The following is a 22,932-nucleotide window of genomic DNA, read 5'->3' as shown; positions in this document are numbered from 1 at the left end:
AAGTCTGTCAGGATAATGGTGGTCCAATGTTCATCTCTGCACTTTCGAATTCAAAGGGAACTGTGAATGGAATTCCAGCTTTATTCCTCAGACAATTTCTTAAACTACAAAGAGATCCCAGAAATCAGTTTTAGCCCCAAGATTTCAATTAAAATATTGCCAAGTGCTCTTTTTGGTGAGTTCTAACAAACAAGTGACTTTGTAGGAGGCTACATCAAACACAGTCTCAATAACCCACATAACCCTTGCTCAGAAATGTTCAGGAAAAAAACATGTCAAGTTACAAAGCCAACCTTTCCTTCACTCCTCACCCTACCCATTACTTGAAGCAGCTCAGAATGTACAGAAGGAGATACAAGAGAATCAGAACACTGATGTCAGCAGTACCTGAATAACCTATTATGGGAGATCTCTCCTATTGATCTGCTAATAGCCTCTTCAAACAGACTTCACACTCCAGGAACAGGAGAGTAGTGGTAAGAGGGTCCCAGTCAGAAAGCAATTACATTAGCTGGCCATGAGCTTGCTTGTTTTTCAAGAACATGGAGCTACTTCTCAGGTCAGCATGCACCTTGGCTTTTGTTCCTCTCTCAATACAGCTCTGTCCTCTCTGAGCAGGTATTGATGCCAGACCTTTCAAGAAGTGGGGCTTGGAGTTGATTCTTGGCAAACTCAGGGCACTGCTGCTGTGTGACAGGGTATAGCAGCACCGCTGGGAAGACAGCTCCCTTCTTCCCTACTGAAACTGGTCTGAGCCTCACAACTCAGACTGTCAGCTCTGGACACTTCAGAGACTGCTTTTAACATTTCCTCTTCATTTCACATCTTTAAAGTTCACATTACAGAGAAGAAAAGCAGTCGTCCCCATGAAATCTCTGCTTCTGCAATGCAGTCAGTTATTCTGCCCATTCTTGTTCCAAATAAACCAGGACTTACAGCTCCTGCCATTTCCATTACTGTGATGAATTTATCAATAGCCTCATTTCAGACATCTTTCCACTTCTTACAGTGGAAAACACTCCGAAAAAAAAAAAGAAAAAGCAGCAATTTTCTGTAAACATCAGGAATTTGGAAGCATTTATAACTCCAGAAGATGGCTTTAAGATGCCATGGGTAACATAACAGGCTCCTCTAAATCTCTGGCTCACTTTGTTTTCACCTAAAATTGATCCACAAAGTGAGCAGACCGCTACTGCATCTCCTGCCAATACCTGGCTAGAGACAAACATGCCTGCAATTTACAGGCACACATTTAATTACACTGGAAAATTAAAGCATCCATTTCCCTGGCTCCAGAAGAACAGAAAGCATCTGGGCAAAAGATACTGGCTACTGGCTGACACATATTTGCTTTCCAAGCAGTAAAACATATACAGCTTTCCAAAACAACCACTCATGTCATACACAGGATCTGTAACAGCTTCCTGAAGTATGTAATTTGTGGTGGGATAACAAGTAAAATGCTTCAGGCTTGTGCACAGGCACTTTCTAAACATATAGTCTAATATTTTTGCTGTGGCACATGTGCTGCCTTTGTATATACACAATATATATACACTATATATATACACACACACATATATTCTGTATCTATACAGCAATGTACTTAGCCTACAAGCATCCAGTGGCCTACTTGCAATGAAGTCATTAAATTTCTCAAGGTAATTTGAGTTCTGGCACAAGGACCAGAGAACATCAAATGAAGTTACCCCAGGGAACACTCAAAACAGTTGCTTCTCTGTTCACTCTCTCTATTCTGCCCGGGGCTGTACTGAGTTTGGTCAGACTGCCCCCTCACTGATTTTTTTGAAGGAAAAGCCTTTGTCTGGTCACTCTTTCTTCAAATGGAAGCCAGCCCATACCTTTGATTATTTACACTACCATTCCTTGTGTGCTTTTCAATCCTGTATTTTATTCTCCAGAGGAAACAGAACAGCACTCCATGGCACAGCAAGGATACCTGCAACAATAACACTAACTCCTAACATGAGATGGCTTTTGATCATGAGTATCAAGATGATATTTAGAAGTGCTTAATCTCAGATTGTTTCCTCTGAAGAGCAAGAAGCACCTTCAAGACCCACCACCATTTACAGAAAATGCAAACTGTCCCAGTCTTCCCATGGAACCAGCTCAAGTTTATCCACACCAAACATCAGCCGATTTATCACATGGTTTCTCACTACTTCCTCAGCTTTGTTTTTAACCTCAGCAGCTCAGTAGCATCAGTATAACTTAACTAGGTGCCAAACCTGTATGCCACCGCTTGCTTCTAAGACTCCAGAATTACCAAATTTTGCAATAACAGGCAGAACATGCCCTGGAATCATGGAATTACAGAGTAGTTTGTGCTGGAAGGGACCTTAGAGCTCACCCGGTTCCAACCCCCTGCCACAGGCAGGGACACCTTCCACTAGACCAGGTTGCTCAAGACAGATTTGCCACCACTGGTTATACATTAAACAGGACTTTGTCTTTCAGTGTGACCCTGCAGATGTTACATGTGGCTGGTAATTCATCTGTTTCTGCATTAGGGTAACCTGACTGCATCCACAAAACTCTCCAACTGGTTAACAAATCCTATTAACCAAATCAACCAAGCAGCAAAGGCTGCCAAAGTCAGCAGGAGCTTAGAGCTCAAGGAAGCAAGTAAGCAGTTCCTGGGAGTTCAAGGAAGCAGCTGATAGAATACTTTGGGCAAGAAATCAATCAAGTACTGCAGTTCCTGAAGGAAGCAATGCACTTGGTCCAGAAAGTAACAAATTTTGGGTTTTACGACTTCTCACTTCCGTGCCTCTTCTGCACACACAGGGAGTTTCTGAGGAGGGCTCACGGGAAGAAATAACAAAACTCACAAAGGTGTCAAATCTGGGCTTTCCCCAGTGGCCTCCTATGCTAATGCCAATGTTCCTCAGTTTCATGTAACTGGATATTCCATCTATCAACACAAGCTGACGTGACAGCTTTGAAGCAGAAAAGACTTCATGACACCTCTGAAAACCTGCAGAGAGTGATTCATTTTTTTAAAAAACACAATCCAAAAGCTTAATATGTTTAAGCCTTAACATGTTAGAGTCCTTCCATCCATCAGTAAAATGCCAATATACCTGTCACAACTAAGCATATGAGAACAATCATTAATTTATTCTGGGTTTTTGACCCACAAGAATCCCTGTTCTGTTCTACAGGAAGAGACCTCTTCTTTCTTTACACACACATTTTTAAAAGGCGCTCTCTATGCTGCACTGGAAGCAGTTTTGAAAAGCAGACAGAAAACAGCAAAGCATTTTAAAAGCCAGAATCACAGATTTTTTTTCAACCACCTTGCACACAACAGCCAGGTTCTGGTCATCACAAAGAAACATCTACGAAGATCTTCTTGCTTGCCTTCCCCTCACCATAACCCCTAGCACACTCACCTCGCCTGAGTAACTGTATTTTCCTTTCAGGATCTGCCGATACAAGCGGGTGCGGTTGTCATCTTCAAAGGGCATAGTGCCACTGAGGAGAATGTAGGAGATGACACCCAGCGCCCACATGTCCACAGAGTTCGTGTATGGCTTCCTGACCAGGATCTCGGGAGCAATGTACTCCGGGGTCCCACACGTGGTTTTCATCAGGCAGTCATCTCCCTTCTTCCGAGCACTCGCCAGCCCAAAGTCTGTAATCATGATTTTGGAATCTGTTCCGGGATGGTAATACAGCAGATTCTCCGGTTTTAAGTCCCGGTGTGTGATACCCAGCGTATGCAGATACTTCACACCATCCAACACCATCTGCAGCACGCGTGTAGCATCTCTCTCAGTGAAGGAGCCCTTAGCAATGATTCGATCAAACAGTTCTCCTCCAGTTGCCAATTCCATCACCATGTACACACGGTCCTGGGTCTCAAACACCTCAATGAGCTGAATGATGTTGGTGTGGCGAACCCGCCGTAGCACACTAAGCTCCGACTCACACACTTCCCTCCCCTCCCGATATTTGGTCTCTATCATCTTGATGGCGTAGGGCTGCTTGGTGGCCTTGTGTTCCACCCGTACAACGCGGCTAAAACTCCCTCTCCCAATCAGGGCTTTAATGTCATACTTTGCTGTCACTCTGGGGTCAAACTTGGCACGGTATTTAGCCACTTTGTTCTTGCGGGGCTCAGGCTGGTCCAAGTGGATAGGCAAGTGGTTCCCAGGGTACGGGTTAGCATGCTGTGGAGGTGAGGGAGAGCCAGCTTTGATCCCGCAGTCATCCTTGATGAAATGCTTGTATATCTCACTGTGGCCTGTGTAAGGTTCAACTTTTTTCACCAGATCTAACTGCACATCTCTGGGGGGCTCGGGAAGCACTTTGCTTGTCCCACAGCCCATCACTGAATGGTGTTAATTTCCTATCAAGGCATTTTCCCAGAGCGGCAGCAGCAACCACATCCAGGGCAATTTCCACATTTGAACCTTAGGAAAAGAATGAGACAAACCAAATAAATACCACAAACAAGGAGTCTGGAATGTTCTGTGTACTTTACTACAGAGCACGTAAAGTACTCTGCCGTACTTACGTACTCTGACAAAAGCTCTGCTGCTTTCATCCTTTCATCATAAGATACTGGTAATAGTGCCTGTAAACCCAGAGTCATGGTCAAAACAGATAGTTCTGGAAATCACACAGTATCTCTTTATATAAAGCACAGCTTGTTTACTGCTCCCAGCTGAGCACTGAAGCATGGAGTTACAGACTGGCTGAGCTAGAAAGAGACCTCTGGAGGTCCTCTTGTCCAGGCACAACTTCTTAATAATAATTAAATTCTGGAGAAGGGCTTTTCACAAGAGCATTTAGTTACAAGACAAGGGGAAATGGTTTTAAACTGAAATACAGTAGATTTAGATGAGATCTTAGGAAGAAGTTCTTCCCTGTGAGGGTGGTGAGGCCCTGGCACAAGTTGCCCAGAGAAGCTGTGGCTGCCCCCATCCCTGGCAGTGCTGAAGGCCAGGCCACCCAGGCTTGGAACAGCCTGGTCTAGTGGAAGGTGACCCAGCCTGTGGCAGGGGGTTAGAACTGGATGAGCTTTAGAGTCCCTTCCAACCCAAACCATTCTATGATTCTAGACTTAGTTTTGCTTCACTTCTGTTTTTTCATATGGGGCTGCATGTAGGAAGTGCAAGTGGAATTTCTACCAGCTGTTCCAGACTAGGAGGAGGTCTTGCTCACCACACTGTATTCCAACAGAACCAAATCAGATGCACTTCAGCAAGTCTTGATTAGAACAATATGACTGGTTTAGGAGATGGAGAAACTGCCTGTCTGTGCTGTGGCAGTTAGCCAGGCAGATTTAAATTCCGCTCTTTGGTTTAGATCCCAGGAATATGGTGCCTGAGCATTCACAGAAGGCTATGGAGATGCCGTTAGACTTGAAATGTAATTGTAGGACTTGCCATCACCGAGAATATGCTCGCCATTCACCACCTCTACAAGCAGCCAGTCAGCTTGAACAGCAGGAAGGGAACCCCGGCTGGTGTTCCATCAGGAGGATTACATGGAGAAATACATGTTTTAGAGGGACACCTGGAAGAAGTTTAGTCTCTACATCCAATCTGGAAGGAAAACAAGGCTTTGTTAAGATTTTTAAAATCAGACATCATCAAAGTAACTCCTCATGGAAGTTGAACATGCACAAACAGTGCAGTAGAAATAAAACCCAACTTCATAGAAAGCTCAACTGACTTTCACCAAGCACCGTCCTGTAACTGGGTGCTCATTCAGATTCAAGTACCATGACAATAAAGAAATCAAGAACTACAGCTAGCCCTGAATAATGCCTCTGAGAGCTCTTCCCAGCATTGTTGTACCTTAAAACAGATTAAATTAACAGACATCAAATGAGAGAAACGAGAAACAGATTACTACAGAGTAATTCCACTTATAGAGGAGCATTCATGTAAAATGTCCCATTTGTAAATAAAACCAAGAAGAAGGATCAAATGCTGAGCTTGAAAACATCATATATAAATCCAGTAATAACATTAACTGAGATCAGGCAGCAACTACCAGTATGTCTGTGGCTCTTCCTTGTATGTGTAAGCATCTCGGTGAAGCTGAAAGAATAATGCCACAGCCAGCAACAAAATGCTTAAGTCTGTGTCAGCACTGGTGGAAATTCTCCTGTGTAATAATCACCAGCAGTTTGGAGGAAGGAACAAAAGCACTGCAGAAATGGAACATCCCAAGCCCTATCCAAGTAGGACATCAAATACTTGACAGGTGCCAAGATATGGGAGAGGACACCACGCCCAAGCTGCAGATGCGAGAAGGAATATAGGGTTTATGCTTCAGTGTCCACCCACTCCTCTTCTTATTGCCACCAGCACATCACATCCCACAGCTCAGCAGGACAGCACCTCAGCTCTTACTGATCCAGAAGCTTCCTTCAGCTTTGACTCCCTGGGGGTGGCCCTGTGGTAAGCGGTGTCAGGCACTGACTAACCCACCCTAGGCTGAGTGGGCCTTCCACCAACAATTAGGTTATCTCACAACCTGAAGTGATTTAACTTAGCTTTTCTATGAGCTGCCACAAAGGAAATTTTAAGACAGCAACTCTTAACTGCATTATGAGATGCTCACACACAGCACCTTCCTTTAGTGTTACTAATAAACCTTAAACGGGCCTCTTACTGCCTGACATGAACCTGGTGTGAGCAGCCGCTTGGCTGACAGGGAAATCCGGCGCTGCGGCTGCTGCAGCACTGCAGCCTGCGATGCTGGAGCCGGCGCAGGCCACAGTCGGTCAGACCACCCATAATTCTATGACTATTGTTCACAACTCATCCCGAAACACGCCGGTTTTCCCCATCCCTTCCAGCGAGGGGACCCAGGGCCGGGCCGGTAGCTCGTCCCGCGGCAGGCTCGACTCCAGGCCTGGAAGCACCGTGCCCACTCCGGCCCGGCCCAGTGGTCAGGGCCCCCTCCCTGACCCGCCCGTACCCGCCGCCCAGCACCCCAGGCAGCGGCACGGCTGAGCCGCCGGGGCCCGGCGCACCCGCGCCTCCCGGGCCGCACCGCTGCTTCATCGCGATGCCGAGCCGCCAGCACCCCGGCAGGAGAAGGCAGGGGCGGACGGGGCCGAGACTGTTCCCCCGTCCCGTCCCCCCCGGGCTGAGGAGGCGGCCGCCCCAAAACTCACCTCCGCCCGCTCCGGCCCGCGGGTCCGCACCGCCCCCTGACGTCATCCCCGAGCGCCGAGGACACCCGAAGCGGGAGGGACACTGCCCTCGCAGCTCCAGGGAGGCGGGCAGCGCGCACTCTACCGCCCCCTGCCGGGGCCGCCGGGAAGCCCGCCCCGACTTGGGTCTGGCGGTGGGTGCGGGGAAGGAGCTTGAAGTACCGGGGATGGACATGGTAAGGACATGGAGCTGTTGGAGCAAGTCCGGAGGGGGCCACAAGGATGATCAGGGGACTGGAGCACCTCCCGTATGAAGACAGGCTGAGAAAGTTGGGGCTGTTCAGCCTGGAGAAGAGAAGGCTGCGTGGAGACCTCATAGCAGCCTTCCAGTATCTGAAGATGGGCTATGGGGATGCTGGGGAGGGACTCTTCATTAGGGATTGTAGTGATAGGACAAGGGGTGATGGGCTTAAACTTAAACAGGGAAGTTTAGACTGGATATAAGGAAGAAGTTCTTCCCTGTGAGGGTGCTGAGGCTCTGGCACAGGTTGCCCAGAGAAGCTGTGGCTGCCCCATCCCTGGCAGTGTTCAAGGCCAAGTTGGACACAGGCGCCTGGGGCAACCTGGTCTAGTGGAAGGTGTCCCTGCACATGGCAGGGGGTTGGAACCAGAAGAATTTTAAGGTCCCTTCCAACCCAAACCAGCCTGGGATTCTGTGATTCTATAGATCATTCACAAGTTCCTTGGACTCTGACCCCCTCAGTGCTTCAGGACCCACCTCACACCCCCCACCCCACCCCTCCCCGGGACCTGGGAGTCTCTCAACCCCAGAGCTGCCAGGATCCCCTCAGCCCCCCAGGCTGAGCAGGAGTCCACCCTGACAGGGCAAGCACACACTCAGCTCCCCACACTCCTGCCTCAGAAGGGCTGCCTGAGGAAAGACAACTCCTTGCCTCCTTGCAGCCAAACCCAGCCCAAGCAGATCTCCAGCAGTGCCTGGGATTGCTGCTCACACGGGGAGGCTTCCTGCTGAACTGCAGGGCTCTGGAAAAACAATCCCTTTGGAAGAAAATCACCAGGAAGCATCAGCCCTTTTCCTTGGCAGGTAAAACCCAGTCCCTGAGGGCTAGCTTTTGTGCATAAGAGAATAACAAGGCACATTGCGTTCTTCTTTTTTTTTTTTTTTTCCCAGCTACTAAGTGCCACAAAACCCATACAGCTTGCTTCGTATCAGCTGGTGGACTTTCTTCCTCACACCTTTTCCCCATCCTTAAACCAGGCACTCCATGCTTCAGCCCTGGATGACCTGAAAGCAGCAGGACAAGGGAAGGATGACACTTCATTCTCTGGGGAAGACACAAACACAACACCACTGGGTTTGTTTTCCAGCCCAGCTCTTGCATCATTCCCAACACAATTCAGCTGGAGAGGGGCTATGTCACACTCCTTCCATGCCTTTCAAATTAGCTGGTTTTATTTTAACTTTCCTGGGCTCTTTGACTGTTTAAAATGCTCAGGAAGCCATAATATATCAAACGCTATACCTGCTGTTGTCATCAGTTGGTACATTTCCAACTTTATAACCCCTCCATGTTCTATCTGGAGATAATTCCACAGCCAGTCATTCCCACACTGTCCCTGGGAGGTGGTTTAGCCCATGCCCAACATGCAGAACTTTGCACGTGTCCCTGTTAAAGTTGATCCCCTTATTTTAGGCTGTTTCTCAAGGTCATCCCAGCTTGGTGTCACCAGAAAATTAAAAAGCATGTGCCTCTCCTCACCAGCTCAGCTGCTACAGATGAGAGTCCAGCAGTAGGCAGCCTCACCTTGCCCACAGCTGCTCGGACACGAGCAACCACTCTGCAAGTATGGGTTTCTCTCAGGGCTTTGCATCTTCTATTATTTGCTTCCTCTCAGCTTTGCTTCCTGACCAGCTCCTGAGAACACCAAACGAGGCAGTCACTACTTGTCAGCACAATGTCAGAGCCAACACCTATCGAACTCTTGAGCCAGAACCATGGACTTCTCAGAGCTGCAATCAGAGCAGCTCTTCCTTGTGTTGTTCACACACAATGTGGTAGTGCTTCGGGAGCCACTGGAGACAAGAGAGTGTCACACCAGGCATCTGCACAAAGCCAACACATCCATGCAGCAAACTACAAAGGGATGAGGCCAGGAAAGGCTGGTAGCTTGCTGCAGGAGGTCTGGGAGGAGTGTGAAACCTGCGACAAAGCTGGAGAGCAGGCAGAGATCTTAGTGAACCATCCTTTCATCTACGGTGTACTGCCCACTGGTTTGGGCACTCATTTTGAGTTCTGGGTCAGCGTCAGTTAACCCCTGAAGCCTTTTACTCAATCTTAGGTCCTTCCTTCAGCTACAGCAAGAAGTTTTATCAGCAGAGTAAGCGTCTAGCACAGGGAACAGGCTTTGAAGGCCCAAGCCCTCTGGGAAGCTCTTCAGCCCCTTGTCCTACCAGCATTGATCTGGCCAAACTCCAATGACTTTAACTCCTGATAGTTTTTGGCATGCTTATACAGTGGTGCTGTATTTGGGCATGGTCTAACAGCTTGTTTTACTGCCAGAGAGAATGTCACCTGTTTTTTTCTTGACTGATTTTCACCTTATTCTGTCTTCTGCCTTCCAAGATGTGGCTCTCCCAGGAGAGGAGCCTCACCCTGCTCCTCCTTCCTTGCCCTTTTAGAAATCCTATGCCAGCTCTTACCCCCCACCCTGGACCTGAAGCCTGCCTCTGGAGCCATGCAAAGGACCCAGGCCATCAAGACAGGGATCTCTAGGAAGAAGCAGCAGCAGAGCTGGCCCCACAGCCTGGCTGCTCCCTCCTGAGAATCACCATCCCTCTGCAAGGATGGGTTCTTCTTAGGGTTTTACATCTCCTGTCCACAGCTTCCTCACGGCTTCTACTGTGGAAGCTGCTAAATGCAGTCTGAGACCACCAGGGCAATGCCAGGTACCCAGAGAGGTAGAGAATCTTCCCTCCTTGGAGAGGCATGGCTCCCTGGAGTCAGCCTTGAGCAGCCAGTTCCAGTGCCAAGGTAAATCCTGCAAGGATCAGAAGCTGCAATAATAAACTTCCAGAGCTCCCTTTGCATCCACCACCTGCCTGCAGCACTGCCATCTGAATACAGAGTCTCCCTGCTGTGTAACGAGCTGTGATTTCCTCTGGAGTGATGGAAATGGCCAGCATCACTTCCAGCATCCCCCAGCACCCCCAAGCTGCTGGGGCATGGCTGTATGTCAAGGGCACGAGGCAATTTGGGGAGCCTGTGCCTTCCTGCTGTGCTAGGCCATAGGAAGCCAGAAACGGAGAACAGAGTCCCTCATCTGCTGTTGAACAGGCACAAAGGGAAGCAAGAAACACAGATTTCCTCCAAGCCACATCCCAGCCTTACACAGCAGTAAGCCTGTGGCTCAGTGGCCATGCTGAGCTAGAGCTTAAGGTTGTCCCAGCAAGGCTGAGCAGAGGTCGGAGCCTGGGGATGTTCAATTAAAGCTGCTTAGAAAAGAAATCCAACTTCCCATATGCCTCTCTGGAGACAAAACAGCTGCAAAGCTGTGTGCAGATGGGGTGCCAGGTTGGGGGCTGAGCACTGCAGACAAAGGTGACTCTGGCTCAGCTGTTCCAGCTGTGTCTGATGCACAGGGATTGAGGTTGCCTTTGGTGTTTCCTTATGGAAAGTTGGACATTTGGCTCTGCAGAAATCCCCACAGGAGCTCAGACAGCAGCACAGCAGCCAGCCCTGCAACACAGTGTCCTCCAGGCTATGCACAGTCCCAAGGCTCCCTCTGACCCTGATAAACTGAGGAGCCAGCAATGGTGGTGGCAGCTCTGGGATGCCTTGGGTGTTCATCTCCATGAGGACACCAGACCTGGACAGTAGCACTGGGTACCATGGGAAGGCAACAAGCCATCTCACCTCCACTGGTGGCCCTGGCACAGCTTCAGCCCATCCTGGCACAGCTTCAGCCCATCCTGTTGGAGATACCCCAGTGCATTCCCACAGACAAGGAACTGTTCCCCAACCAGCAGCTTTGCAAGGAGGAATTTCCCTCATCAAAGGAACAGAGGATTCAACCATTCCATGGTGAAGGCGTTGGACAGGAGGTTAGCCCTCGTGTTTCTGTGACACATGTGCCATCTCACTCACAGAGCTGCCCAGAATAGTGACACTATCTGGTTCCAGCTGCCCAGCCCCTTTTGCGATTACAAAGAGTAAATTCCAACATCAGCCCAACCTAACTCGGCCTTCCTTTATCCCCCTCCCTTTTCTTTCCTATAATTCAGGTTTGTCTCTTAGAAAAGAGAGGGAGATAATGTCTGCAGAGCACTTAATCTTCTGCCCAAAGAATAGCAGAGAGCAAATTAGGATCTACTCCAATTAATTTGCCTTGATGGGCAAAATCTGGAGAGCGGCCATATCTGAGAATTAAGAACAAAAGCAGGGAGTCTAAAGTAGGTCGCAGGAGTTTCGTAACCAGAATGATGGGTTTTCCCAGCACGCCACGTGCTCAAGAGGCTCCTGGTGCTGGGAGCCACCGGTCCCTTTCCCCCCCGTGCAGCAACCACGGGTTTCAGCCTGGGCAGTTGATTTAAGATGCTGGCCAGCATGCAGGGAGCCAGGAACGAGGACCTTGACCCTTCTCATGGCAGGACACGGCTGCAGGACTGGCACAAACCCTTGCCACAGACCCTGAACCCAATGGGAGGACAGACACTTGTCCCAGTTTTGGAGCACCCAAATTGCTTTCCTGGCAGTTGGTGTGCCACTCCTTGCTGCCACCCTCAGCCTTGCAGGCACCCTCTTGAAGGATGATTAGGGATGACACAGAGATAGTGAGTTCAGGGCAATGCTTTGCTATGAGCCCTTGTACCATGGGGGTTACCAAGCAGTGGTGACCCTTAGGGCCATCCTAGCCCAGCATTCCTAAATCCCAGCCCTGGCTCTCTGGAACCATCAGTGTGTGCAGGCTGTGCAGCAACATATTCTGGTGTCACATGTGGCAACACCTACCATGCGTATACCTTCCAGGACACACATGGTAGCATAACCAAGGGTGCAGGCCATTTGTGGTGATATGTGCTAGTGTGCAGGACACTGATGACATAGCCAGGGGTGTAGGATACATGCAGTGACATATGCCAGCAACCCTGAGGGGAAGGACTTGGGGGTGCTGGAAGATAAGAAGCTCCCCATGACCCGGCTTCAGTGTGTGCTTGAGTCCAGAACAGCCCCCGTGTGCTGGGCTGCATCCCCAGAGTATGAGCAACAGGTTAGGAAGGGGATTCTGTCACTCTGCTGTGCTCTGGGGAGACACCCCCTGCAGTCCTGTGTCCACCTGTGGGGCAGCAACACAAGAGGGACATGGAGCTGTTAGAACAAGTCCAGAGGAGGCCATGGAGATGCTGTGAGGGCTGGAGCAGCTCTGCTCTGGAGACAGGCTGAGAGAGCTGGGCTGGTTCAGACTGGAGAAGAGAAGGCTCCTTAAGGGGGGACCTTAGAGCAGCTCCAGTGCCTAAAGGGGATACAAGAAACCTGGAGAGGGGCTTTGGACAAGGGCCTGTAGGGACAGGACAAGGGGGAATGGCTTTAACCTGACAGAGGGGAGACTGAGATGAGATCTTGGGAAGAAGTTCTTCCCTGTGAGGGTGCTGAGGCCCTGGCACAGGTTGCCCAGAGAAGCTGTGGCTGCCCCATCCCTGGCAGTGTTCAAGGCCAGGTTGGATGGGGCTTGGAGCAACGTGGTCTAGTGGAAGGTGTCCCTGCCTGTGGCAGGGGGTCGGAACTGGATGAGCTTTAAGGTCCCTTCCCACTTAAATCAGTGTTTGATTCCATGACTATATGTGCAGCCCATCTTTCTGCCTGCAGGACCAAACACACTGAGCATTTGGTGGGCATCTGTGGGTCTTCCCAGGCACCCACAAACTCCTGGCTGGATCAAAGTTGCGCAGTTTGGTGCACGTTGGTGTCACCATCACTTTGGTGTCTCTCCAGCTCCCTGGCCACCTCGTGCCACCCCACAGCAGGATGACAGGGAGCATCAGGACAAAAGGGAGCAGCAGGACAGTGGGGAGCAGCAGGATGATGGGGAGCAGTGATCCCCTGCTCTCTGCCCTGTGGAGCTGCCAGCAGGGTGCCGGGCACCATGCGTTTGTGGCCGGTGCCCATCTGGGTTTATCCTCTTTAGCCATCCTGCGGGGATCTGGCACTAATTCACCCTTAAATACAGGATTGTCAGGAACTGGGAAGGAAAGACTTGGAGGATTATCCATCCTCCCAGTGCTGGCATTTAACATGGGGGGGAGCAGCAGCTGCTGGATGAGGGGAGCTGGGGTGGGGGTTTGCCTTGTCCCATGGGGCACCATCCCCCAGGCTCAGTGTTGTCCTTCCATAGCAAAGACTGCCAGAAGCATGGCCCCACTCCTCCCCTGCAATGTTTTGTGACACTCCCCCCAGCCAGCTCAAGGCTGGTTAATGAAATAAATAACATGAAATAAATACAGGGTCCCTCCTTAAAGCTGAGGGAGCAGCAGCAACTGCTCAGCCCCCCAGGATGTACCATGACACAACAATCCAGGCAGCATTTCCCAGACTCAGAGGCTGTCAGGGGACCAAGGTGACATCCCAGAGCTTGGGGATCACACAGGTAAGCGACCCGACCTCGCAGGAAGAGGTTCTGCAATGAAACAAACAGTAATTTTCACTGGATCAAAGAGGACAGTGATAATTGAGCTTCTCACTCACAGGCTGACAGCTTTTAGACACGAGCCAGTGCACAAAGGCTTTCCCAGATCAACACCCTGACTGTGTCCCATGTCTGGGCATGAGGATGTTTTTGGAACAGCCTTGATGTCACCCTGGGAATCAAAGGAATAGCAGCAACTTGCTACTCACAGCACGTTGCTGCCTTCCTCATCATCCTGCTAGCAGCTGAGCCTTGTGTGGGCCATGGCACGGTGGGCTCATGTTGGCTGGAGGATTTTGGCAGGCAGGGTGCTGTTGCCTCTGCCAAGCAGGATGGTTTTCCCACGTGCCGGCCAGAGCTGCCACCACCACCGACGGGAGCTGTTGATCTGTGCACCGGATGGGGTGGCCATTGGCAATTTTAATGTTGCTTTATGTGGCAGGCATGGGCAGGTGGCTGTGCCCTGAAGTGGGGTCACTTCACCAATCCCAGTCCAGGGGAACTGGTTTTCCATGACGGGTTTTAGTATGGTAGGGAAAAAAAATATGTGAAATATGCCAGCACCAGGGATGGGAATAACAGAACCTGCTACTGAGAGACACAAGTTAAACTGCAGCACATCTTCTTGGTTTAACTTCAGCAAGTCCTCATAGCAGCCTTCCAGTGTTTGGAGGGACCTACAGAGATGCTGGAGAGGGACTCTTGATCAGGGGCTGTAGCGACAGGACAAGGGGTAATGGGTTTAAACTTAAACAGGGGAGATTCAGGTTGGATATAATGAAGAAATTCTTCCCTGTGAGGGTGGTGAGGCCCTGGCACAGGTTGCCCAGAGAAGCTGTGGCTGCCCCATCTCTGGCAGTGTTCAAGGCCAGGCTGGACACAGGGGCTTGGAGCAACCTGGTCTAATGGAAGGTGGCCTTGACTGTGGCAGGGGGTTGGAACTGGATGAGATTTAAGGTCCCTCCCAAATGAGTCTGTGATTTTATGATTCTAAATCCCACTTGGACCTGGATATGAGCTCCACTTCCCTGTTTTTTTTTCACCTGTATCATCTTGGCTTAAACGAAACCCCTTTTTTCCCTTCAAATCCCAGTTTCCTTTGTGACCATTCACAGGACTGAACATAGACCAAAATAAAAGGATGAAAAAAGGATTTCTTTCAGAAAATTGCCTGGTGCTGCTGGAGCTGCCCATCAGAGTACAGGCTAGCGGCTGCCGGAAGGAAAAAAGAGATGCAGTTTGTGCTTTCCCTTTAAAACAAAGAAAACACTTGACCCAGCTCTAAGGGAATATCTTTTATGCCTGCCCCTGAAAAGCACCTCTCAGGGAACAAGGGGTGATGGGAATCCCTGGTACACCCCTCCCAAGGCTATCACAGTCCTGTGGGCTCCCAGCATGTGGGGACAGAGCCACAGCCCCACCATGACCCTCCCTGGGGAGCTGGTCCAGGGAGCAAACCTGGAGCTTGGGAAGGGCATGAGGGGCATCCCTAGTGAGAGGCAAAGAGGAGAAATGTAAAAGCATCTTTTAATATAAATATAAATCTGTCTGAAGGGCTGCTGGAGAAGCCCATGCCCTGTGAGGGATGCCTGGGGGTAAGGTGGGCTCTGCGGGGACCGCAGCCAGCACCAGGAGGACCGACACAGGATGTCCCTGGCACCAGGATGAGCACAGGGCTAGAGCTGGGGCACCAGCAGCAGCAGGACCACCTGGGCCAGGAATGGGGGGCAGAGGGTGGTGCCCAAGCCCTGCAGGGTGGCCTGGTTGGTCTCGGCAGCTGGTGAGCTGCGGGTGCTGGCCAGGCGTCCCCGGGCACTGCACAGCTCCTGCAGGTTCACCTGGAACTGGTTCTTGCGGGATTCCTGGCGCAGAGACTCCCAGATGGCAGCTGCTTCCTCAGGGCAGCTCAACAGCACCTCGCTGGCACAAGTGTGGAAGTCATCCCAGGACCTGGGGAGATGGGCAGGAGTTGGGGCCACCTCTGGTGGCCAGTCACCATCTGGGTGACCGGATGATGATGCTGGGTCACCATCCCAGCAGCTCTCACAGGGACTGGGGCACTCACTTGCAGATGTTGTCCAACTCCTGCACCTCCTCAGCACCCTCATCCTGCTGGCGCTGCACACTCTGGACCATGCTATCCCCCAGGCTGATGAGGCAGCTGGCAAAGCCCTTGTAGATGGTGTCGCACATCCTAGCCTTGCTCAGGGGCTCCTGGCTCACAGCTGCGGGTGAGAGAAAGAGGCAGAGCTCAGCCCTTACAGATCCCCCGACAGTTATCACCTGCTGTGGGTGTCACTGGGCAGCAGTGACACCATCCTCAGAGTGACCATAGCTCCTGCCCAGGAGCCCGGCAGGGAACAAGGTGATGACCCCACAAGCGATGCTGCCATTCACCACAGGGGGAGAGTGGGAGCCAGCTGCTTTGCCCCAGCCTCCCTGGAGCCATCTGTCCCTGGCCTGATCCCCCACCAGCAAAGATTAATTTGTGACTATAGCAGGGAAAAAAACAAGGCTCAGCAAGCTGGACTCCCTGCTTATGCTTGTGTGGGAGAGAAGGGGACAGGGAAGGATAAAGAGAAGGGGAAGGAGTGGGGGAACAGAGCCAGAGGAGAAGGACAAAGGGAAGAGGAACAAAGGCAGCTCCTTCTGCTTCAATCTGAGAAGCATCAATTCCCTGCTCTGCTCCTCAAAGGATTCACCCCTGGGACTGGACAAATCCCAGTGCCAACAACCTGGCAACGCCTGCGAGTGCACCCACAGCTGGGGGGAGGCCCAAAGAGCCGCATGGGGGCTGGTCACAGCAAAACGCCCAGGGCCCGGTTCCCGAGGCCAAGCCACGGGACTTGTAAACCGCTGGGAAGTGCCACGGGCACGCACCGGTTGGTCTCTGCATTGAGGGCGCTAAGAAGGGGTGAGGAGTCTCGGAGGAATCCCCTGTGGGGAGGTGACCCAGAAGTGGACAGAGTTGCGCCGTGGCTGCTGAGGCGCCCAGGGTGGCTCCAGGGAGCCACATGCCGTGCTGCTGGTATCCCATGAAAGAAGGCCCCATGCTGCGAGCAACACCGAGGGTGAGCCTCAAACCTCAGCCCATCACAGAGCACAGGAGGTGCTCACGATGAGAAACCTTCTGAGCACAGCTGAGTGTCAGCCTCACACCAGGTACATGGGTCACACGTAGCACAGGTATTGATTGTGGGATCTCTTGCTCCTCTTTCGACCTTCCCTCAGTAGGAAGCTGGGCAGGGCAGGGCACGCAAAGGAGAAACCAGGAGAGCAAATCACCTCTGTTAAACCCGTGCAAAACCTTGTAGGAAACCTGCTTCCAGCTCCGTGAACGAGAGAATCACAAGCGGAACACACGGGTGGAGTTTTCCTTGGGGTGCTGCAGAGCATCGCTGAGTCCCAAGCGAGCACCAGCACAGCCAGCCCGCTTCTGGAGGAAAGAGCTTCCATCGTCCCCCCACCGAGCCCTAAAAACGCCCCGCGCTTGGTCCTGGCCCTGATTCTCCGGGCCGGGATCCCCAGAACTCTGCATCTCTCTTCGGAACAGGGCTGCCACCTGGCACCGCTTGCCCGGAGCCGGACGGTGCCTCCACGGGCTCCGGGAGGAGCCGGAGAGCGCGGCGGGATGCGCTGGAGGTGCAGGATGTGCCGCAAGTCACACGCCGGCTGGAGGCGGGAGGGCAGGGAGAGCCCGGCACCGCTGAGCAGCGGGACACCGGCAGCGCAGCGAAGCCGCCGTCCCCCTTGCCCGGCACCGGGGGACGAGGCGCGGTGGGTAGCGGAGCCTCGGGGCAATCGGTCGGCCCGCCCCGCGCAGGCGCGATCCCAACCCCCGCCCCGCTCCCCCCACTCTGTCCGGTCCGCAGCCGCCGGCGGCACTCACCGAGGTGCAGGAGCAGCAGCGGGCACAGGGCCCGCAGCAGCCGCCAGCAGCCGCCGCCCATGGTGCGGTCCCCGCCGCGTGCTCCCCGCTCCGCCGCCACCAGCAGCCCCGGACCCGCCTCCCGCCCTCGGCCCCACCCCGCGGCCCTCCCTCGGCGGAGAACCAGGGTCCCGGAGAGAGGAGCCGCGTAAGCCGGGTGTGCGGAGCACGTCCCTCTCAGATCCACCTCCTGGCAACGCCTGCGAGTGCACCCACAGCTGGAGGGAGGCCCAAAGAGCCGCATGGGGGCTGGTCACAGCAAAACGCCCAGGGCCCGGTTCCCGAGGCCAAGCCACGGGACTTGTAAACCGCTGGGAAGTGCCACGGGCACGCACCGGTTGGTCTCTGCATTGAGGGCGCTAAGAAGGGGTGAGGAGTCTCGGAGGAATCCCCTGCGGGGAGGTGACCCAGAAGTGGACAGAGTTGCGCCGTGGCTGCTGAGGCGCCCAGGGTGGCTCCAGGGAGCCACATGCCGTGCGGCTGGTATCCCATGAAAGAAGGCCCCATGCTGTGAGCAACACCGAGGGTGAGCCTCAAACCTCAGCCCATCACAGAGCACAGGAGGTGCTCACGATGAGAAACCTTCTGAGCACAGCTGAGTGTCAGCCTCACACCAGGTACATGGGTCACACGTACCACAGGTATCGACTGTGGGATCTCTTGCTCCTCTTTCGACCCAGTGAGAGAAGCACATCTCCAAACCAGCCCAGGGACACAGCAGCTGGTAGGAGCAGCAGATGTGGGCTCTTGGCTGGTTGGTCCCTGCTTCAGGCTGGGCTTTGGCCTCCCATGCTCAAGCCGTCCCCTTTGCCCAGTTTCCCCTGTAAGAAGCTGGGCAGGGCAGGGCAAGGCAGGCAAGGAAGGAGAAAGCAAAGAAGGGCAAAGCACCTCTGCTACCACTCTGCAAAACCTTGTAGGAAACCTGCTCCTGGCTCCGTCAAAGAGAGAGTCGCAAGCAGAACTCACAGGTGTTTTCCTTAGGTGCTACAGAGCATCACTGGCTCCCAAGCCACCTCTGACTGACACACCCCTCAAACTTAACCAGAGACCATGGGGAAGATCTAAGAACAGACTCACACTGCTGGCAGAAAGAAAGGGTACACACAGCTTCTCAGCTCAGGTGCCAGTCCAGGCTCAAGCACATGCCTCAGCCCATCCACTCCTCCCTCCACAGTGCAACAGAAGCAGATCCCCACTTGACGATTTTTCCTCAAAAAGGTGTTTATTGAACTGTTTTTAATGTTATTTCAAGAAAAAAGAAATCCAAAACTTAGGTAACAAGAAAACCCCTGGTGTATACCCATAACTGATGAATGTGAACATCTGCTCCAAAACAATAGTAGCCCAGGGACTTGTGCAGCTTCCTGCTGCTGGACTCTCCCAACACAGAGGATCTCCAGCACACACAGATGCAGCCCCAGCCCTGCCTGCGCTACAGAACTGGGGTTAATAAAAGTCGTGTGTGCTCTGCTGATGTCCTCTCAGCTACTCACCCCACCAGGGAGCAGGAGTTTTGAATCCCCAACTAAAATATAGGTATAAGTTTCTGGTCAATGAGGCGCTTAGATCCCCAGCTGTCCCTTCACTCAGGGCTCAGCATTTGCCTCCTTTCTCCTGCACTCATGGGAGCAGATTCCAAACTAAAGGGATAAGAAAACCACCAGCTCCTGCTAAATGCAGCTTAGGCTGCCAGGCAGGCCGCAGGGATGGATGGACAGGTGAAGAACAGACTTAAAAAGAGGCTATTTAGGAAAAATAAGCCAAGTGAGCTTTCAGTAACTATTTGGAACTATACAGAGATGGCATTTGCCTTAGAGACATCACACATGTTGATAGATTTCCTGGCAAGAGCTCTTAACATAACCCATACGTGGTTAGTGACTACTGGACCTGCTCCAGAGCGAGCAGGCCCTGGAGCATCATTGTGAGGCGACGGGCAGGCCTGCTCAGCGAGTTGTGGGGCTCCACTTGCAGAAACTGGAAGAGCTTCTGCCGTACCTGGTTCATGACTGACCCCATGTGGTCTCGGGTGATGGGGTCACTGTGATCCAGGTGCATCACTGCCTCCTCCAAGTAACTGAAGGAGAGAGACGAGGGTGAGAACCAAACCCAGCACATGATCCCAATCCGATTTGGTTCATTTTAGGGCAGAAGTTGCACAATTTTGCTCACCCACTCACCCAAGCTCAGTGCAGCATGTTCACCCATCAGAAAAGAAATGTTCCTGACTCACAGCAGAGTCTACCTATCTCTTCTTCAACTCGTAAGGGCAGCCTATAGCTTCCAGCCTGCAGTATGTGCCAGATAACCTAGCTGCCTGTGCTGAAGCCAGCACACTGACTAGCAAGTCAGAGCTCCCTGCAGTGCAGGAGGTGGCACCTGATCAAAAATTTGTAGGCATTTTCTTTGGTGCCTTTTTAGCACAAGCAGAACTAGTCACTCATTAATGACATCCTCTGTTGCCCAGAGTGGCTGCCCCATCCCTAGCAATATTGAAGGCCAGGTTGGAGGGGGCTTGGAGCAACCTGGTCTAGCGGAAGGTGTCCCTGCCCATGGCAGGGGGTTGGAACTGGATGAGCTTTAAGGTCCCTTCCAACCCAAACCAGCCTGGGATTAGACAGTAAAAATCCTCAGCAGTGAGTCTTGGTTTATGTAGGGATATATTTAAGGTCTTCTTCCAATATGTTATGCAGGAAGGGTGTGGGGAAGAAGAAATTTTACCAACTAGCTGCTCTGAACTTCCAACAAGCCATAAACATTCAAACCACAGCCTAAGCACAAGGCAATGCAGTCACTTGAACAGGTCTGCGCTAAGTGATCAGCTCAAACTTTACAGCAGCAGCTCATCTGTAACTTCAAGCTCTTTTTCAGTTTTTCTAACTTGCTTTATTCCTATTGTAAACCAAGTTAGAAACTTAAGTCATTTTTTCCATATAAGCCATGGTCAAAATCTGCAGGTATTTTAACAAGTTAGGGTGTTTTAGGTAACAGAGGTTTGACTCATTCACTAAAAGAGTTCATGGCAAGCATCAGCAGAGCCACTGCTTTGTCACACAAGCTTTGTTTAAAGCACATAACAGACATTACTGCCAGTAGCTCCTGCTGCCACCTCCCACAGAATGTGTCCGTCAGTCACGGCAAGAAATTGGCAACACAAAGCTCAGCAACACTGTAAGAATTAAGGACAGAGCAAAGTTGCTCTGGATACAAAACTACCTAGGAAACATAGTACCGTCCCTCCTTTTGCCTCCACAGTGGAACTGCTCCTTGGTAAAAGTGGATTACTGCACAGACTGCAAATATTCACAGACTACAATGCAGGAGGTAACAACACCTACAGCTGGGTACCCCTTCCACTAACTATTGGGTAGCAAAGCTCTCTATGGCAATGACTCCAGCTTTTCCCAAGTCACTATTGGTTGTTCACAAGCCAGTAACAAGCTACAGAAGCTCCAGCTTTCATCAAAGCACCACCTTTCCCTTTCAGACAGTGAATTAAAAGCCAGAGCCAGAAACGGTCTGCACAGGTTCAGACCTGGCACCCTGATCATACTCACTTCAACTTCAGTTCCGTACGAGTACCCAAATCAGAGGAGAGCTGCTGAATGAGAGAGAGCAGCACAGGCTGGGTGAGTGGGCATGGATGCTGCCCAAATACTTGCTCAGTATCCACAGTCTCACAGACGTACAGAACCAGATTGAGATCAGCTGCTGTTAGAGCCTGCAAGGAAAACACAGCTAGAAATACAGAGGAAACAGCAGGCACACGAGATACACAGAACAGAGAAGAGACAGCCCTCTGCTTTGGGGCAGTTCAAAGGCTTGCCAGCTTCTTCTAGGAGAATTCTCTGCGAACCCTGCTGTACATGGAAGCAGGAGTGTGTTCAGGCTCTCAGGGGACCCCTGTGTCTGTGCTAAGCTGAGCAGACTACAGCCACCCAGAGGGGAGCAAGTTACAGTTAGCAGCACTGAACAGGGCCATGTTTGCATTCCCTGCCAGCCCATTTTGCCATTATTTCCAGAGGAGTTTGTCCACAACAGCTCAAACAGATCTGCCTACATATTCAAAGGCAAAGGCAAGGTGAGGTCTCAGATGGCAGATCTGCCTGGAGAAGCTTATGAAGCTGCTGCTCTTCAGGGGTGCACCACGTGCCACTGCTGATGAAAAAAACTCTGGCTTACTGGAGCACTGACACCGTCCTAACAGGGCATAGGCAGAGCAGAAAAACTTAACTGCCGACAAATCACAGAATCTGCATGGCTCTGGCTTGATCTGCATAAGAGTGCAACCACACCCCCCAAACAGTCTTTTGCCATGGGTCTTTTCAGGCAACTCCTGTATAAATTGGTGTGGGATTATGTTTCCACCTCAAGGAGCCCTTTCCCCCGACCACCATTCCCCAGCAAGCAGCAATGCCTACTGCCAGACAGCCTATGTACCTGCTGGAAGGCTTGGTTGAGGCGTCCCTGCTGGAGCAGCTGGAGAATGTGAGTTTGCTGAGACTGGAAATCTAAGTGAGTGGAGGGGATTGGAGTGCCAGCCGCCGAGCGCATTGCCTGGACGATGCTCGAGGTGACTGCTGCTTGCTGCTCCTTCATAGCCAGGCTCACTTCTTCTTTAATGACTCGTTGTACTTGAGACAAAGTAGACTCCTGCATGCTAAAAAAAACCCAAAAAACAAAAAACAAAGGTATTTCCGAAAACAAAGAACTGAGAGACAACACTGTGCAAGGCTTGTCCTGGTGAGAAAGCACCGGCTTGCTTATATATTGTAGAATGGCTCCCAAAGAGTTAATAAAAGTGACTCTGAGGCACAGGCATTGGAACCATGCTGCCAAGGTAGCTCTGTGACCAACAATACAATGGCCCAGGCTGCATGTGGAAGATGCTGGGATTCTGCGTGGGAAACCGATGTTACAGGGAAGTAAGTTTTTCATTATACAGCCACCTTTAATGGCTCTGGGTTACAAACAAGGCTAAGCTACTAAGTTCACCCCCAAACGGGCTCAGTGTTCCACATCAGATCTGTTACATGCAGCTTCCTCACCTGCAGATGACACCTTTAGAATGAGAAAACACTTTCACTGAGTCCGTGACTTCTCCACAGAAGACCATCTCACAGCACAAGCTTTATTGTTGCTACACCTTTCCCCCCCA

The 22,932-nt window shown here is 51.6% G+C and overlaps 3 protein-coding genes across 3 annotated transcripts in view; all 3 read right to left on the bottom strand.

The window, feature by feature from the left end:
- The window catches only part of PSKH1 (protein serine kinase H1), a 35,578-nt gene extending 31,114 nt beyond the window's left edge, over positions 1 to 4,464 (bottom strand). Inside the window, exon 1 of the mRNA XM_062621223.1 lies at positions 3,420 to 4,464. Coding sequence (XP_062477207.1) covers positions 3,420 to 4,358 — 939 coding nt within the window. The 5' untranslated portion in view covers positions 4,359 to 4,464. The remainder of the gene's footprint in view (positions 1 to 3,419) is intronic.
- A 10,895-nt stretch (positions 4,465 to 15,359) lies between these two features.
- Positions 15,360 to 17,852, bottom strand: NRN1L (neuritin 1 like). The gene is made up of 3 exons (XM_062621322.1): positions 17,736 to 17,852; positions 15,912 to 16,071; positions 15,360 to 15,796 (listed from the first exon to the last, which is right to left on the bottom strand). Exons 1-3 carry the CDS (start codon positions 17,794 to 17,796, stop codon positions 15,523 to 15,525), a joined length of 495 nt encoding a protein of 164 aa, XP_062477306.1. The 5' UTR covers positions 17,797 to 17,852; the 3' UTR covers positions 15,360 to 15,522.
- Positions 17,853 to 18,977: 1,125 nt separating this feature from the next.
- EDC4 (enhancer of mRNA decapping 4) overlaps positions 18,978 to 22,932 on the bottom strand; it is a 41,255-nt gene continuing 37,300 nt past the window's right edge. Inside the window, exons 27-29 of the mRNA XM_062621169.1 lie at positions 22,215 to 22,434; positions 21,332 to 21,495; positions 18,978 to 19,851 (exon numbers count right to left, since the gene is read on the bottom strand). Coding sequence (XP_062477153.1) covers positions 19,656 to 19,851; positions 21,332 to 21,495; positions 22,215 to 22,434 — 580 coding nt within the window. The 3' untranslated portion in view covers positions 18,978 to 19,655. The remainder of the gene's footprint in view (positions 19,852 to 21,331; positions 21,496 to 22,214; positions 22,435 to 22,932) is intronic.

This window comes from Pezoporus occidentalis, unplaced genomic scaffold, assembly GCF_034315485.1.
Source record: "Pezoporus occidentalis ecotype Australia unplaced genomic scaffold, CSIRO_AGI_Poc_V1 ctg229, whole genome shotgun sequence".
In the NCBI taxonomy this organism is placed as follows: domain Eukaryota; kingdom Metazoa; phylum Chordata; class Aves; order Psittaciformes; family Psittacidae; genus Pezoporus; species Pezoporus occidentalis.
The sequence above is the reverse complement of the archived record's forward strand: the minus strand, read 5'-3'. Positions and strand labels throughout refer to the sequence as shown.